The sequence below is a fragment of the Lytechinus pictus genome, chromosome 3 (genome assembly GCF_037042905.1).
Source record: "Lytechinus pictus isolate F3 Inbred chromosome 3, Lp3.0, whole genome shotgun sequence".
NCBI classification, from domain to species: domain Eukaryota; kingdom Metazoa; phylum Echinodermata; class Echinoidea; order Temnopleuroida; family Toxopneustidae; genus Lytechinus; species Lytechinus pictus.
Window position 1 is genome coordinate 8,877,850 of NC_087247.1, and position 14,944 is coordinate 8,892,793.

The following is a 14,944-nucleotide window of genomic DNA, read 5'->3' on the forward strand; positions in this document are numbered from 1 at the left end:
ATCCAACCATCCCATCCAGACATCGTTGCTTAAAACAAACACCCTTATTTCTTGTATCTTCCTGGGATGTACATGTACTCACAGAAGGGATTGTATGTAACGGGATGCAATCAGGTCAAGAAGTCTTCGCTGGTAAACCATACCGTGACAAAGTCTACGCAGACTTTACAAACAAGCCGGCAGTTTACACATCCTATAACACTTTTTAAAAGAGTAATAGCATATCAGATGTATACTATCAATTTCATGTTGGTCCAACTTGTTTCCATGTAAGATTTATTTTGTTGCATCTTCAAGTTATGAATTGGAACATTATATCTGTTAAAAATATTTCTATTTCTATTGAAAATGTTTATGAACCTTTGCAGGTAAGCATTGGTACTGACCTCTTTTCAATTATAGAATCTTTTAGCGTCCGTTGAAATGAATATTCGATCCAATAATTCAAAATCTGTATCAAATGGAATCCTGCAGATTTTATTTATATATTCTCTTTAAAGCATTGTACCTTGGATAACATGTATCCATTTATAGAGAATTCTGATATTAGGGTTTGACCTGCTTTTTCGCTTTATCTCGGCCTGTTTCTTCACAGTATCTGTTTTCAAAGAACAGGAACTAAATCTTGCGTCTCCCTGTCACTGATTCCTCTATTGGCTCTGATACAAAGCGTATAGTATCAACCCCCTCACCTTGCATCCATCATACCATGTCTTGAATACTGATTTTGAGGGCAGGAACCAATTTGAAGTTATTAATTCTCCTCCCCTGAGAATCGCAGAAGTAGACTACCCACAATGCCATTCATGTAGGAGGTGTCAGTCCATAGAAAGTAGGTTTCAGGCCACGGCGAGAACATAAAAAGAAAAGCGTAGCCGGCGACCGTCATTACCTTCCCACCTTACAAAAGGGATTCGACTCTGTAATTTGTCGTCCGTGCAAGATCGGAGCAAGATATCATTTCCGTCCAAACCCTTCCTCCCGCTGGCTATCTGACTTTGCATCTAATATTGTGGCAAAATGCATTCATATATGATGTCATGCCATGTATAATGCATGGGGAATTGTGTATCCTTTAACAATTCAGGAGCGAACGGATTAAAACCGCTTTCGCAAATCTTATGCTAGGGATAACACTCTATTGATTGTAGCGGCGAGGACAACAAAAAAAATTGTCAAATGACATGTAAGTAGGGCAGTGATGCTCACTACTCAGAAGGGGTATTGATGAATATGTAATGAATTGCTGATGATAAGGGGGGGGGGGGTATATCTTGTATTTGTGAAAAGAGGATCAAGTACGCTTTCATGGATACATTTTATTTTGAAACATCTATGCGTGAGAAATGTAGCAACGTGGATCAAAAGCGGATGTGTGCATGAGCCAAGTGTGAAAAGTGAGCTCATTGCAGGTGTTTGTGACGTGGGGTATTAGAAGTGCTGTATCGATTGAAGTGGCAACAATGAATTGTCAATCTTTAAAGAAGTTTAGTATAATTTAATCACATGTCTCAGGTTATTCAACTTAAAAAACAAGCATATTTGTTGATTACATTAACCTAGAAATATTCCATTTCTGTTATAATTTTTTTTTTTCAAGCCATCATATTTTTCTTTCATATTCTAACTTTTCCTTCAATCAGGTGGACTCTACCGGTATATGCCTCCCATTTCAACAACTCGCAGTGAAACCGCTGGACAAATGATGAAACAATAGGGATGAAAGCATATTTGTTGAAGAATTTGATCGTAAATTGCTTCTCATCCTTACAAATATGAAACATGCACTACACTCCAGAGTATATAATACAATACAATACAATATCATTGTTTTCTTGTTGTTTTCTGCAGTTTGAAGACTGTCTGTACGAAGGAAACGCTCTTCTTGACGATCTTCAGATGGACATGTTAGAACAGACGCACCAAGAAGCCATGCAGTTCACTGCTTGTCTATTACACTCGGTGAGTAGCACACAATCTTCCATCCCGCTCTTGAACTAACATACTTGCGTACAAGTTACAACCAGATATTATAGGGATTGCGCTATTGGTCAATACCACCAATTGCAAATACAGGTAACTTTGTGAAAGTCAGATCTATCAGGACCACATAAATCTGTTCAACTTGGGAGAAATTTGTGACTTAAAAAAAAAATGTGTTTTACAAAATCTGATCTAAAAATTGCTTCAAGATGGGTTAGTATTCGGCTTGTGACAGGTTGGCTTGAGCAAGTTTTCCTGTATTTTAATATGTATGTAATATACATATGAATTTATTCGGGTTTACATTATCTGGGCCTCGTTGCATAACAGTTACTATTATGGTAACTCTGCCATCCAGTGGTAACTACCTTGGTAATGCTGATCAACAGCCAATCAGAATCAAGGATTCCATGCAAGTTACCATTGCATGGCAAAGTTAGCATATTGGTAACTCTTATGCAACATGGCCCAGGCTGTAGAATAAGAATACTAGATGAAGAAGAGAGAATATGATTACAAGAGGAAACATTGAACTTGAAAATAAACCTAAAATCGGGGAGAGTTTCCATAAAAATTACTCTGATGGATACAGGAGAAGGAAAATGCAGATATCCACATCTTGCTTTGCTTGAATTGTAGAGACAGACACATAAATAAACAGAGTTGGGAGTCATACAGACTGACTGACAGACAGATGGACTGATGGAGAATCAGAAGAAGAAAAAAACACACAGATACTTCAAAATGATAGAGATGATGGATGTGAGTGAGGCCATTTCAAGAGACAGAAAGTCAGAGAAGGGCTGATATTGTCTTGAAAGGTCTAGAGTTGGTCCATCAGTCAGCGTGAAGCACTCACAGGTTTTGTTTGATGCAGCACTGTTGAATGAACACAATCTGCCGAGTCTTTCATTCTAGCCTAGTCACAAGACACTATCTTTTCTCAGGCATGTACATGGTCGTCATTGGAAGCTAGATTTATCTATACTAAAATCTTTAACATTAATAAATAAGGCCGTTGATTTCCGTCTGTCTACCACACAAAGCCCTTTGATAGAAGTTGAATCTGTGACCCTGTTTTTCTCCATGGAAACCTTTTGAAAAATTATATTAGGCAACTCATCAGAAAACGACTAATATTCCAGTTATATTCATGAATGAGGAAGGAGCTTCCAACTACAGTTTATAGTTTTAAAAAAAAAGACCGCAAATTCTGCATAAACATAACATTTAAGGCACTGATGATGCATACAAAAATATCATGTCCGGAAAAATGGTGCCCAAGAAAATGATCAGAATATAATTTACAATTCGTATTTAAAACTGCATTGACAGATGGATTGAAGCTAAGAGGGAAAAAAATTGTCAAGTCTTGTAGGAAGACTTTATAAATAGACAATGTATAGCTGGGAGTATTATATGGGTATTTGATAGGGTATTGTTACCCTCTGTGTGATTTAGAGGATGAGTCGTGATAGCGATATGATAGCCTGTTAGATCACCATGGTAATTGCCCGGCCATTGTGAGGAGAAAAGGAGGATGAGCCCAATCGTTAAAGAGGTATTATTGAAGTCACTGCCAGTGAGGGAGATGTAGGGATGTGAGATTAGATTGAGGCAAGGGGAGGGGGGTGGAGTAGATTGGAGGAGAGAGAAGGGGGTGTAGGGGTTGAGAGGGAAAGAGAAGAGAAAGTGAGGATTGGAAAGCTTACAAATGAAAGGAAAGGAGGACAGGTGGAGAAGGGGTAGAAAGAATGACTGAGAAATGAAGGACTAAGAGACATGCGTATATGCCTATGTAACAAAGCTTTATTGAACTAGTTATTTTCTGTGGAATGATCAGAATGGATAGACAGTCCACAAGGTTTTACTTCGCTATTCCTTTGAGTTAATGTAGTCGGCTCTATTTTAATAGTTGCATTGTGAAATAAAGCTATATTGAACTAGTTATGTTCTGTGGAATGATCAGAATGGATAGACCGTCCACAAGGTTTTACTTGGCTATTCCTTTGAGTTAATGTAGTCGGCTCTATTTTAATAGTTGCATTGTGAAATAAAGCTATATTGAACTAGTTATGTTCTATATATAGAATGATCAGAATTGATTGACTGCCCACAAGGTGTTTTTACCTGTCTATTCCTTTGAGGTGATGTAGTCGGCTCTATTTTGATTGTTGCGTTGTATTATGATATGGCAGATGAGACACTTACGCCCCCCCCCCTATCATTGATGTTCAATTCATTTCATCTCCCCAATATGACCCACCCAAGGGAAATCTCTCTCTCTCTCTATATACATATATAGCCTATATATATTTATATATCGAATATCTACATATAACCACAGGTTATTAGTAATTATGCTTTTGAAATACTCATTTCTGTCTCCTTCCTGACTTTCACAACTTGAAAGTGGTGATGACCGGTGGACATGTGGGACTATCTAAATGTTTAGGAGTTTGGATTTTGTTGGGTTAACATTCCGGGACTTAACCGATTTGCCGGGATGCTGCATGGTGGGTGAAATGCCTGGTATGTAAATGTGGAGGATGTATGCATCCATTCCAGTCAGTCTTGGGGCAACATGAGGGACATCAATTATGAAGAGAAAATATGCCAGCGTGTATCACAAAGTGACAGATTATGTTAACAATTCAGAAGGGTATGTGCGTCCTGCATGTTAGAAAGATCCACAGTACCATAACACAAGCATCGATGTGAGGGACCAAGGAAATACCATCTTATCATGATGGTAATTATGATAATATTAATAATTTTTTTATTAGTTGTGGAGCCTAAACAGTGATGTTTCAAAAGTGCTTTGAAGATATATCATAATTAAGAATTTTGGACTTTTGGTCACCCCGGAACAACATACACCTATGATTTTAATTTCCTCTCGAGTCTTCCAGCAAGTTTCTGTGGTTCTTGAAATGCTCTGCAAAGCAAATCGCTTTTGCATCCTATTGGGTGCCTATTTAATGCCTGGGTGAAGAGTGGTCGATGAAAATAATTGCCTTGTCAATGACCTACATGCTTTGGGCAAGAAAGCTCCTGCACCAAGATTTAGAACGCAATCCAAACAATGCAATTCAAGATAAATCAGCTCCAAATTAAAGTGTACATTAATGCCCTGTTTTATGACAAACAGTCCAAAATTGTGTTATGATTGTGGGTTCAGGAATGCTATGCTGAATATCTTTAGGCACAAAGAGGTATGTAAAGAGAGATTTATTGCCTGTGGAATGAAGATGGCTGGAAATACTTTAGTGATAGACAAGTTCAAAAGTTCTGTAACCTCTGATCATCATCATGACAGATATACCATCAATGACAATTATCCCGACCCCCTCATTTTATCCTGCAAACCCACCCTCAAGTCACTTGTGTCATCATTATTCCAAAGCTTATACGGGACCTTTTGCCAATACATGCTTTCCCAATATATGACCCCCTTCTCATTACACTTTCTAAAACTAGTTTACCGGAAACCGATTTAGGAAACCAGTTTGGAAGATCGCTTTGTTATGGTTCCCATCTAATCACCTAAAAGTTGTTTTCAAAATCACTTCACGTAAAGCAATCTTGTTGCTACGGGAAAGCTCACAGTGGGGTGACACACGTTTCGCGTGAAATTTGAAACCGCAGCGTAAGCATTCCACATTCAGTGTGTGGAGGAGCGCGCTCAAAATGTGTGAAGATCGCTTCCGGAAGAACGGTTGTGTCCTCACTTACGCTAAAACCAGTTTAACGAGGCAAAGCGATCTTGAAATCTACATCGCGAGGTGGTTTTTGAAGATCGCTTCGACCGTTCTCATTACACGTTAAACTAGTTTCCACTAAACTAGTTATAGGAAGGTAGTGAGAACGGTGTCTATGTTTCTTGAAGTTTTTTGCTCCCAAACTGAATGCGGTCAGGTATTTGAGATGGAATCGTGATGGTATCAGAGGGCATTCACACTTGTTCTATTGTCATGTTGGGCTTCCTCTGTCCTCAAAGATAAAGTAAAGGAACATTTTCGTTTGAGGAGGGAAAGGAGTTTATTTGCATTTTTAACTTCTCTCGCCCCAGTACAAATTGATGGCTGTTATTACTGCTCTGACAAAATAGCCTCAAACCATGAGCGATATCGCTTTTCTGCAACAGCCAACGACGACTATTAATTTGTGGCCGAGACGGGAGTGCGATTTCGGCAGTGCCGTGGCGATTTAATCATGCCTGGGATGGTTTGCAGCCAACCATCGACCACAGTCTCATGCTGGCGGTCTCATGCAAGTCAGATGTGTTTGATAGAAGAGTCGCCTTACCCCCGCCCTTTCATTCTGTTGGGAGCCCCTAAAGTGGTGTCACTGTGTAAATTGCCCTCTAAATGCCACATTTTTGTTCTATTTGCTTCGATTTTGAGGGAAATACTGAAGTGACTCATCCTTTTTTATTCAGCCATTTCCAAGAGAAGAATTTGGTTTGCAAACAAGAGAAACTTTTGAAAAACAAATTTAAGCTGGTCAACTCCGAGTCCTTATTCGCATCGATGATAACACTAGAATTCTGACGAGAGAGAACAGATGAAATAACAATCTGGAAACCTTGAATTGTGCATTCGATTCTGTCCTTCATTCCACAATCAAGCCTCTTTCTGATCATTAATCCTTACAATAGCTTTCACATTGATCTTGAGAATTGACCCTTTCTATGGAGAATCACATTATAAATCAAACTCTGACCTGATCACTTCTCAACCTAGACTTTGAGAAGTTCCAGTGGTGAAAGCCATCCTTCCTCTCCAGTGTCTTTCGGTGACGATTTATTGTAGATAAACAGGGTCACTTTAGAGATTGAATTCTCAATTCTCATTTGTATACAGCTGATGGTGTAGGAAGGGAAGTCGGATACTTTGTTTATTTCAAGTCTAGTGCGGCTACTCATCAAAGATGACCTTCTGCTTAAAAAAAAGTTATATTCTTTGATAACCAAATCACTCTCTCGAGGTTCAGAAAGATCTAAACTTTCTGAGCATAGAGTTGAGCAATAATGCGATCCTTGTCTTTAGGAAATCTTAAACGTGCAAGCACTCATTTTTCACACATTGAGTTAATGGAATTCTATATGGGAAAAGTAATTCAATATGAGATAATACTACTGAATTTCAAGTAGAATTAGAATCTATATACGGTAAAATTACAAATTAGATGATTATTCTTTAGATGTAGAAATATATATATATATATGTTAGAGGATGCTGATAGAATTCACAGAAAGTTTGTAAAAACTGGCTTCATTCAATCACTCGATTATGAAAAAATAGCCTCATTTAAAGTGTGGAGTGCATTGTAACAGTATAGCGATGTGAACATTGAACACAAAAAGATGCAATCTCCAAGAAATGAATTTTCAATGCAACATACAGACAATGAGAAACATTCTATTGATTGACGGATGGTGGCAGACTCGGAAAAGGCCTTCACATATCACACACTTTTTTTATCCAACCTCTTTCAGGAAAAGCATAGTATTGTAACACCCCCTTTTCCCTTCGCTGTAACCATTCACACTTGTGGCACATGTACCAATATCCGCACACCTTCAGCAAATAGCAGCTTGACGTCACATCACCCGGGGAGGTATGCGTTTTAGCTGGAGCGATGCGAGATGGGTTGGGAGGGAGATGGACGGAGAGAGAGATGAGATGAGGTATTGAAAATAGCTCCTGATAATAGTTTCACCTGGGGAGATATTCTTTTAGATGAGAGATGGAAGGAGGACAATAGGAGAAAGATTTTTAAAAATAGAATAAACAAGTGAAAGAAAGTAAGAATAAGGGATTGCGACAGAAGAAATGGAGACAAGAATGGAAGATATGGTTTGAATTCAAATGTTTCTCATTCAAGAGCACGGACAGAGAGAGACTGATTGATAGTAAGAGAGATGGATAGAGAGAAGAGGTGCATGAGGGACTGATCTAGAAAGAAATTTAGGAGAGAAGAAAAAGAGGGATAGATAGAGAAAGAAATAAGGGTGTAAAGAATTATAAAAGTAGACAAGCAAGTGACACAGGGCCATTGGTATACAAGAGTTGAGAGAACAGAGGGAGTTTATCAAATCATATTCAAGAGAGAACAAGTTAGCAGACAGACTTCAAACGACAAATGTAGTAAAATGCGGAGAAGACAAGAGAGGGAACGGAATGTGGAGCCAGGTAGGCAGACTGGCAGACAGATATGTGATGCTTTTAGAAGCAGGTAAAAAAAAAAGGAAGAGGAGATTGCTGGACACATTTCATTTCACCAGCGGATTGTTGACTCGGCCTCTTGTGGGGCCGAGGATAGGTAATAGGAAAGATGACACAAGAATGCACTTTAGCGGGCCGCCAGCAGGTAGGGTAGAATGTGACGAGAATATGAGATAATAAAGGAGACGAGACATGTTAGATATGTGTAAAATGTGGTCTTTAGATTGAGAAGCGTTCCCTTGAACTTGTGACTAGAATATTGGATGATCATTAAATATGACGCCATGTAAGATACATGACCTGACTATATGAATGATGCATTTAGATACATGCAGAAATGTGTCCTTGAAGTTGGCTATTGAAGTATATTGTAACAAAAGCCAAAATGCTGCAATGGAGTATGGAATTGATAGTTTGACGTTCAAGATTATTTCTTCCTTAACAGAATGATTCGATTAGAATTCAAAGAAGCATTTTCTTAATTTTTGTCGTATCTTTTCTTGGTATTTTCTGTGCTGCAGGAGGGCAGACCCGATGATGATGGCACCACAGATACAGGAACAACCAACACCTCAAACCATCTAGAGAAGGACAGTGGTGTGGGCAGAGCTACAGATGAGAGTACGAGACACGATGAGAGTTCAGATCATGAGATCTTGGTAGATGATGCCAGTATCAACCAGAAGTTCCCAGTGGATACCACTAGCCTGGGCAGCGGGGGCGACCTCAGGTACAGCAACGACAGCTTCACGTCCAACTCAACTGCAGAGCATGACTTCATGGGCCATGAGATATCGGTGGAGGAATGCATGAAGTTCCAAGCAGCTCTGGAGAGCAAATGTGACAATAAGCATTTGAGGAGTGATACCGATGAAAGCATAAGGGGAAAAGAGACCAAAGTGATGAAGTTGGGATCGGATTCCATGGATACTACCAGCCAGAGTGGTGATTCGTTGAACCGTCCTTGTCGCAATCGCTTGATCTGTGATCAGCAGGATGAGCTGCAGAAAGAAAGGAGAGTGAATGGTCATGGGGATGTGTGGTTGTCTAATCAATCTCATGATGAACAATTAGACACTATTCCTTGTCAGTGTCCAAGTTCAGAATCAAGTCAAAAGGTGGATAAACCTGAAAAGGACAACTCACACCAGCAGCAAAAGGATCTTTCTCCAGAAACCAAAGAAGAAGCCAACAAGGAAAATGGTTTGCCATCAAGTGAGAGGCAACACAGAAGATCCGGCTCAGGATCTGGAAGGTCTCATAGAGCGCCAAGAACTGTTCCTGGTAGTCCAGGTGGAAGGAGCAAATCCTCTTCAAGCTCCAGGGATAGATCAAAGAGCACTAGCAGTTCAGGGTCCACAAAGGGCTCCAGCAAGGATAAACATTCTAGCCCCAGTAAGGGTGCATCCACAAACAATGGAGAATCAAACCACAAACACCAACAAACACAGCAGCAGCAGCAGCAGCAAGATAATTTAGGACAGCTACCGGGTGCAAAAGCTTATCCACGACGACCTGCTACAAACCCTCATCTCAGAGCGCAGTTCACCCAACGTAGCCCGTATTTTATGCAACATGATTCTACAAGGACTAATTTATTAAAGCACAATTGGAAAGTTCAGCAGCAAGCATCTCAGCTGAAGAGAAGCTTTGATAAGTATGGTAGCATCCAGAGCCTGCAGTCTGTTCCTGGGTATGCTAAGCACTATCGTAGCTATCTCCATCTTATCAATCAGAATGAGGAAAATGCCATGAAATCTCAAAACAATTCACAAAGGAACGTAGAGGGACAGTGGAAGGTCAAGATCCGCAGTGATGGCACACGTTACATCACCAAGCGGTCAAGCCGTGACAGACTCCTGAAGGAACGAGCCACCAAGATCCAGGAAGAGCGTGCCGGGATGACAACGGATGACGAAGCAGTCAGCGAGATGAAACTTGGAAGGTACTGGAGCAAGGAAGATCGTAAGCGACATTTAGAGCGTGCCAGAGATCAGCGAATGAGAAGAGAGTACATGCAGCAGGCTCGTATGGAATGTCTTCAAGAACTAGAGGAAGACGGCATCTTGAGTGGTGGCGGAGGGAAGAGAGAACCTGACATCGTAGAGCTGAGCCATAGAAAACTCAATAAGAAGAAGGGTCGCAAGATGATGCTCGATGACTTCACCACTGTGCAAGAGATGTTGATTCATGGTTCAAAAGTCAGTCCAGACACAGCAAAAGAGTTCAGTCCTATCTTAAATGTTACTATGGTATGACAGCAGTTTATTCATATATTCTACCTAGTTTTAGTAATGTCTTTCTGTCATGGGAAAATATGGTACGAGCAGCAAGGTTTCTATGCATTTTATTGGTATAGCCAGTGACAAAGCTTAGTTCGAATATGAAATATGAATATTCTATTTAAATCAGTCATGTCATATGTGAAAGAAGTGCAAACACTTATCTGACACAATTTATAAAAAAAAGGTCAAAGTTCTTTCAAATCTTCCCTGCCTAAAATTTTAATGGCATAGACAATTGCCTAATTATGAGGTTAATTACATCTAAGAGTCGATTACTAAAGGTTTCCTTAATTCCCGAGAGATGATGGTAGACTAAAGCATTAATTTGACCGCATATGACTCAGCGTTCCAAAAGCCAGACCATTCTGATGAGGAAAACAGGCTCCTGTTATATGTGCCAAACATAGGATGGAGGGGTCTAATTGAACGGTTTATATTTATCTCTCATTTCCTGCATTCTGCGAATCAAAGATGGGGGTCTGAAATAATGTAATCAAACGACAAGAAATGATTACCCCTGCCAAATGAAGTTAATTAAATCCTGGCAATGCTTTGAATTTGCTACTGTCATAACCGGGGTATTCGGCCATCTGTGTCTCTGAAGGGATGATTTATCTGACAGGCGTACCCAGGCGCAGCAGCCTCCTCTCATTAAATCCATCGCGTCTTCTCCTGCCCATCATGGGCATTGTTTATGATTAGACCTACAGCAAAAGGGTGCTATCTATTCAAATGATCCGTACAAATCACTTTAAGCCCGTAATCAGTCCTGAGCAATTGCCGGTATTACAGTCGTAGTAATGGGATGACATCAATTAATGTGTTTGCCTTTTGTAAGATGTTAAGTCATTATGAGCTGACTGATAGATCTGTGTGACGATCGCTGTCTCACCAAATCGCACTGTTTTATGAGTTTATTTCTTCTCATGAAGGCTTTCAACTAGCTAAGGTCATCAAACGTAAAAATATCAACTAAACATATGTTAAATATCAAGAACATACAATATCAATTCTATTTTTCCTGTATCCTTTATCTAGAAAAAAAGATGCCAAATTTTATTACATTTTGGTACTAAAAGTGCACCTCTTTTGAAGAAATAGGAATCACATATAAAGCTTTCAGTAGGGACCAATCTAGAAATATGTAGATTTTTTGGTAAAAATATCTGTAAATCTGTATAGTTGACTTACTCATCTGTGAAATTTCTTCTTCACGTTTAGAGCGCATGGGAATATTATAGGATTAGCCAGAAAGCTAGAAGACATTATAATTAATGGTTAAGGGAACAGATGTCCGATCTTAGAATATCATGACCAAGAGCTTTCTCCAGAAATTTGTTTTTCTTTCATTATTGTGGAAGAAGATATAAAGGGAGAAAGAATCCTTTCCTTTCCTGCTTGCTGTGAGGTCAAAAATCTAGATTTCTTTCTGGAAGATAAAAAAGTTAAGGGGATGGAAGCTCAGCGAGTAGAAACAAGGTGTCCGGGAGGATGGTAAAACGATTGCTTGAAGGGATGTGAGGAAACGTGACACTATTCATTCTTGTCATAGAGGAATGGAGACTGAGAATTGCCTTTTGTACGTTCTTCTGATCAATCATCCGCTCTCTGCTTTCACCAAAAGAGAGATGAACAATAGAGGGAAAGGTTAGGTGGGTGGAGATTGGATGATAAATAGGACAGGCAAATAAAAGGTGCAGAAAAAAGGGGGGAAATGAACATGGAAATCTGGAATTGACACATCTGGAATGAAGGCAGGGAGAGTGGGAGAGAAGGGGTGTTTGAGATAACCCCCCTCCCCCAGCCAATTTTGAAAAAGGTTCACATTGTAATGACTCAAAATCCTGGCTCACATCTTTGAAACTAAGTATAAAACAGTTCATTCATTTTAATGATTCTGTACATTTGTTTGAACTCCTGTGTTATATTGGTTTGGCTTCTTCCTTCATACTGCTCTTAACCTAACCTAACCTAACCACTATAAGTTTGCACATTTATGTTAACTTCAGAAAAAAAAAGTTGATGGTTTGGAAACTTCATGCATTTCTAAAGCTGCCAATACCCCAAAGTGAGAGAGTGAAAATTGATGATTATTTTCTGATATTGATTTAATTGATTTAAAATAAGATATTAAGAAATGATATATTTTGTATAACTCTGATCTATATTGGTGTAATAATTCCAATCGTTACGACACTGTGTAGATATAGCCAAAGTGCAGATTATGATTTTGTTATGTTATGACAGTATTTATATTATTTTGTGCCAAATGTGAACAGACTTCAAACTACACTCCTGCACCGGTAGTTTTGATCAACTGTAGCAATAGATAAGCATGTTCCAATGTATGTATATTTGAAGAAAAAACAAACAAACATGTATGTGGTCGTTTCTAGTCCCCATACCTCGTTTTGCCAAGTGCGATTTTGCTATCGTTTGTCCGGTTTTTTTTAGACTAGATGAAAAAAAAAAGATATATGATTATTTATTCAAATTTGCCTCTTGTTGTCTTCTTATGCATACTATCAACTTTTTTTATACACTTGATGTTCCAGTGTGTATGCTTTCTTATATTTGAAAATATATCTAAATATGCATGGACATTTAAGGTTGATGTCTGTAGTGAATGTTAGGGTGACAGTGGAAGTGTATGAAAGTGTATATCTATTTTGTACAGTCTTGTAAAAATGTGTATTACAGAATGGAAAAAAAGTCAAATTATAATAAATCTATTACAACTATTTCAATATTATATAGTGATGATATGGAGACCGATTCAGTGTGTCTTTATGATGTGACGATACAGCCTCGTGCTGTACGGTGAGGGATGATTTCAGAAATATTGGAGTGATCAACTTTTGATAGCTTAATGTTTCAATGATTTGTGAATTTCTTTGTGATTCTGCGTCCTCGTAATGGGATCGATGCTCATTCAAGGAAAAGAAGTGGGCATGAAAATTCTGACTCACAGAAAATAATTAATTGTATTTATTTTTCAAAAGCAGAGTATTTGTTTTTAAAAGTCCTTCGAGGTTACTGTTTCCTGTTGCTTGCCGCATTCTTCAAAATTTCAAATAGTAATTGACATGTAACGATAGAGGTATCAAGTCCTTTGAGACATTTCATTCTACTAAAAAAAAATAAATAGAATAAAACGATTTGATTGTATTTATGTCTTTCATTGTCTTAGAGGGTTAAGCATCACTGTCAAACATAATTTTGCTATTTCACATTTCTCGGCAAATATTGTAGAAAGTCAGACACTTATCTCACTTATGATATTCTCATCACTTCTGTGCAAATGCCAACTAAAATCAGTTGATATGAAGCTTCTCTAAATCTAATGAAAAGCTTTTGGAGTAATCCCCAGAATTGTTACAGGATTTTTCATCACCTCTAGTGTGTATTTGCCGAAAGATACCAGACAAGAAGTTTCCTGCATTTTCAATCTATTTCCCTTCATATTCCTGTATCACGTTGCAGTTAGATGTGCCGTAAACTTGTCATGGGTGCGTTTTTAGAAAGGTACCGCTCAAACTAATACGATAGCGGAGATTCTCTCTGCACTTCCCGTGAGCTAGGAGTTAGTAATGTAGCACGTGAGAAGTAAAGAGGTAGAATCTCCCTGCTTTTCATCTCACGCACATCCTCAATTGGTATTGATTTCACGGCCTAGGTGTGACGTTATCACCAATGGCGGTGCAGGTCCTCCTGTTTGCTAAAAAATCATCGTCCAGAATTTGACTGGAAGGTATTTGCCAGCATCTGCACTTAGAGTTACCGCCTCAAGATCTTCTCTCTCCCTTCCCGAGATGGGTTTGCGATTTGGCGAGAAAATCTCAGTGTTGGGGAGCTGGTGGCCGCATTTTTCCTTGCCATATTGACGCAAGGGAGAACGGGGTTCGGCAGGTAAATACCAAGTGTGTGTGTGGACTGCGATGAAAGCATTCAAGGATGACGAAGGTCACGGAAGATGACCCAAGGTAGTAGTGAAAATTAGCCGCTCGTACCTCCACCGTCGTCCTTTGGTAAATTTGAGGGATGAGACGCCTCGTATTTGAGCAAAATGGTGGTTAAATTGATTTTTTATAGAGCAGATTATTTGTGAATTGGGATCATATTATTCAGACAGTGATAGGAGATGAAGGGGAATGGAAAAAGAGGATGTATCAAGTTCAGTGCACTTTTCCTTTCTCTCTTGAATAGAGAGAGAGACGAGTATGCCGAGGAATTTTTATGTATTTTTACGTGTTTGCACAAGGACAAGCACAACAAATTTTCACATTGTGCATTTGCTATAAATGTTTAATCTATATTATAATGTTTGTTGTTTTATTGTAAAGTTTAATTATGGAATACTTTAAGAAACTTGTAAACCTGTACAGAGAAAGATGATGAATTAAAATACTTCACCAAAAGAAAAGAAAAAAAATGTCTAAATTTCAA

At 38.9% G+C, this 14,944-nt stretch overlaps 1 protein-coding gene across 1 annotated transcript; it reads left to right on the plus strand.

Moving 5' to 3' along the window:
- The first annotated feature begins 1,828 nt into the window (after positions 1 to 1,828).
- Positions 1,829 to 14,944, plus strand: LOC129255940 (E3 ubiquitin-protein ligase PDZRN3-B-like). The gene is made up of 2 exons (XM_054894257.2): positions 1,829 to 1,962; positions 8,735 to 14,944. Exons 1-2 carry the CDS (start codon positions 1,900 to 1,902, stop codon positions 10,469 to 10,471), a joined length of 1,800 nt encoding a protein of 599 aa, XP_054750232.2. The 5' UTR covers positions 1,829 to 1,899; the 3' UTR covers positions 10,472 to 14,944.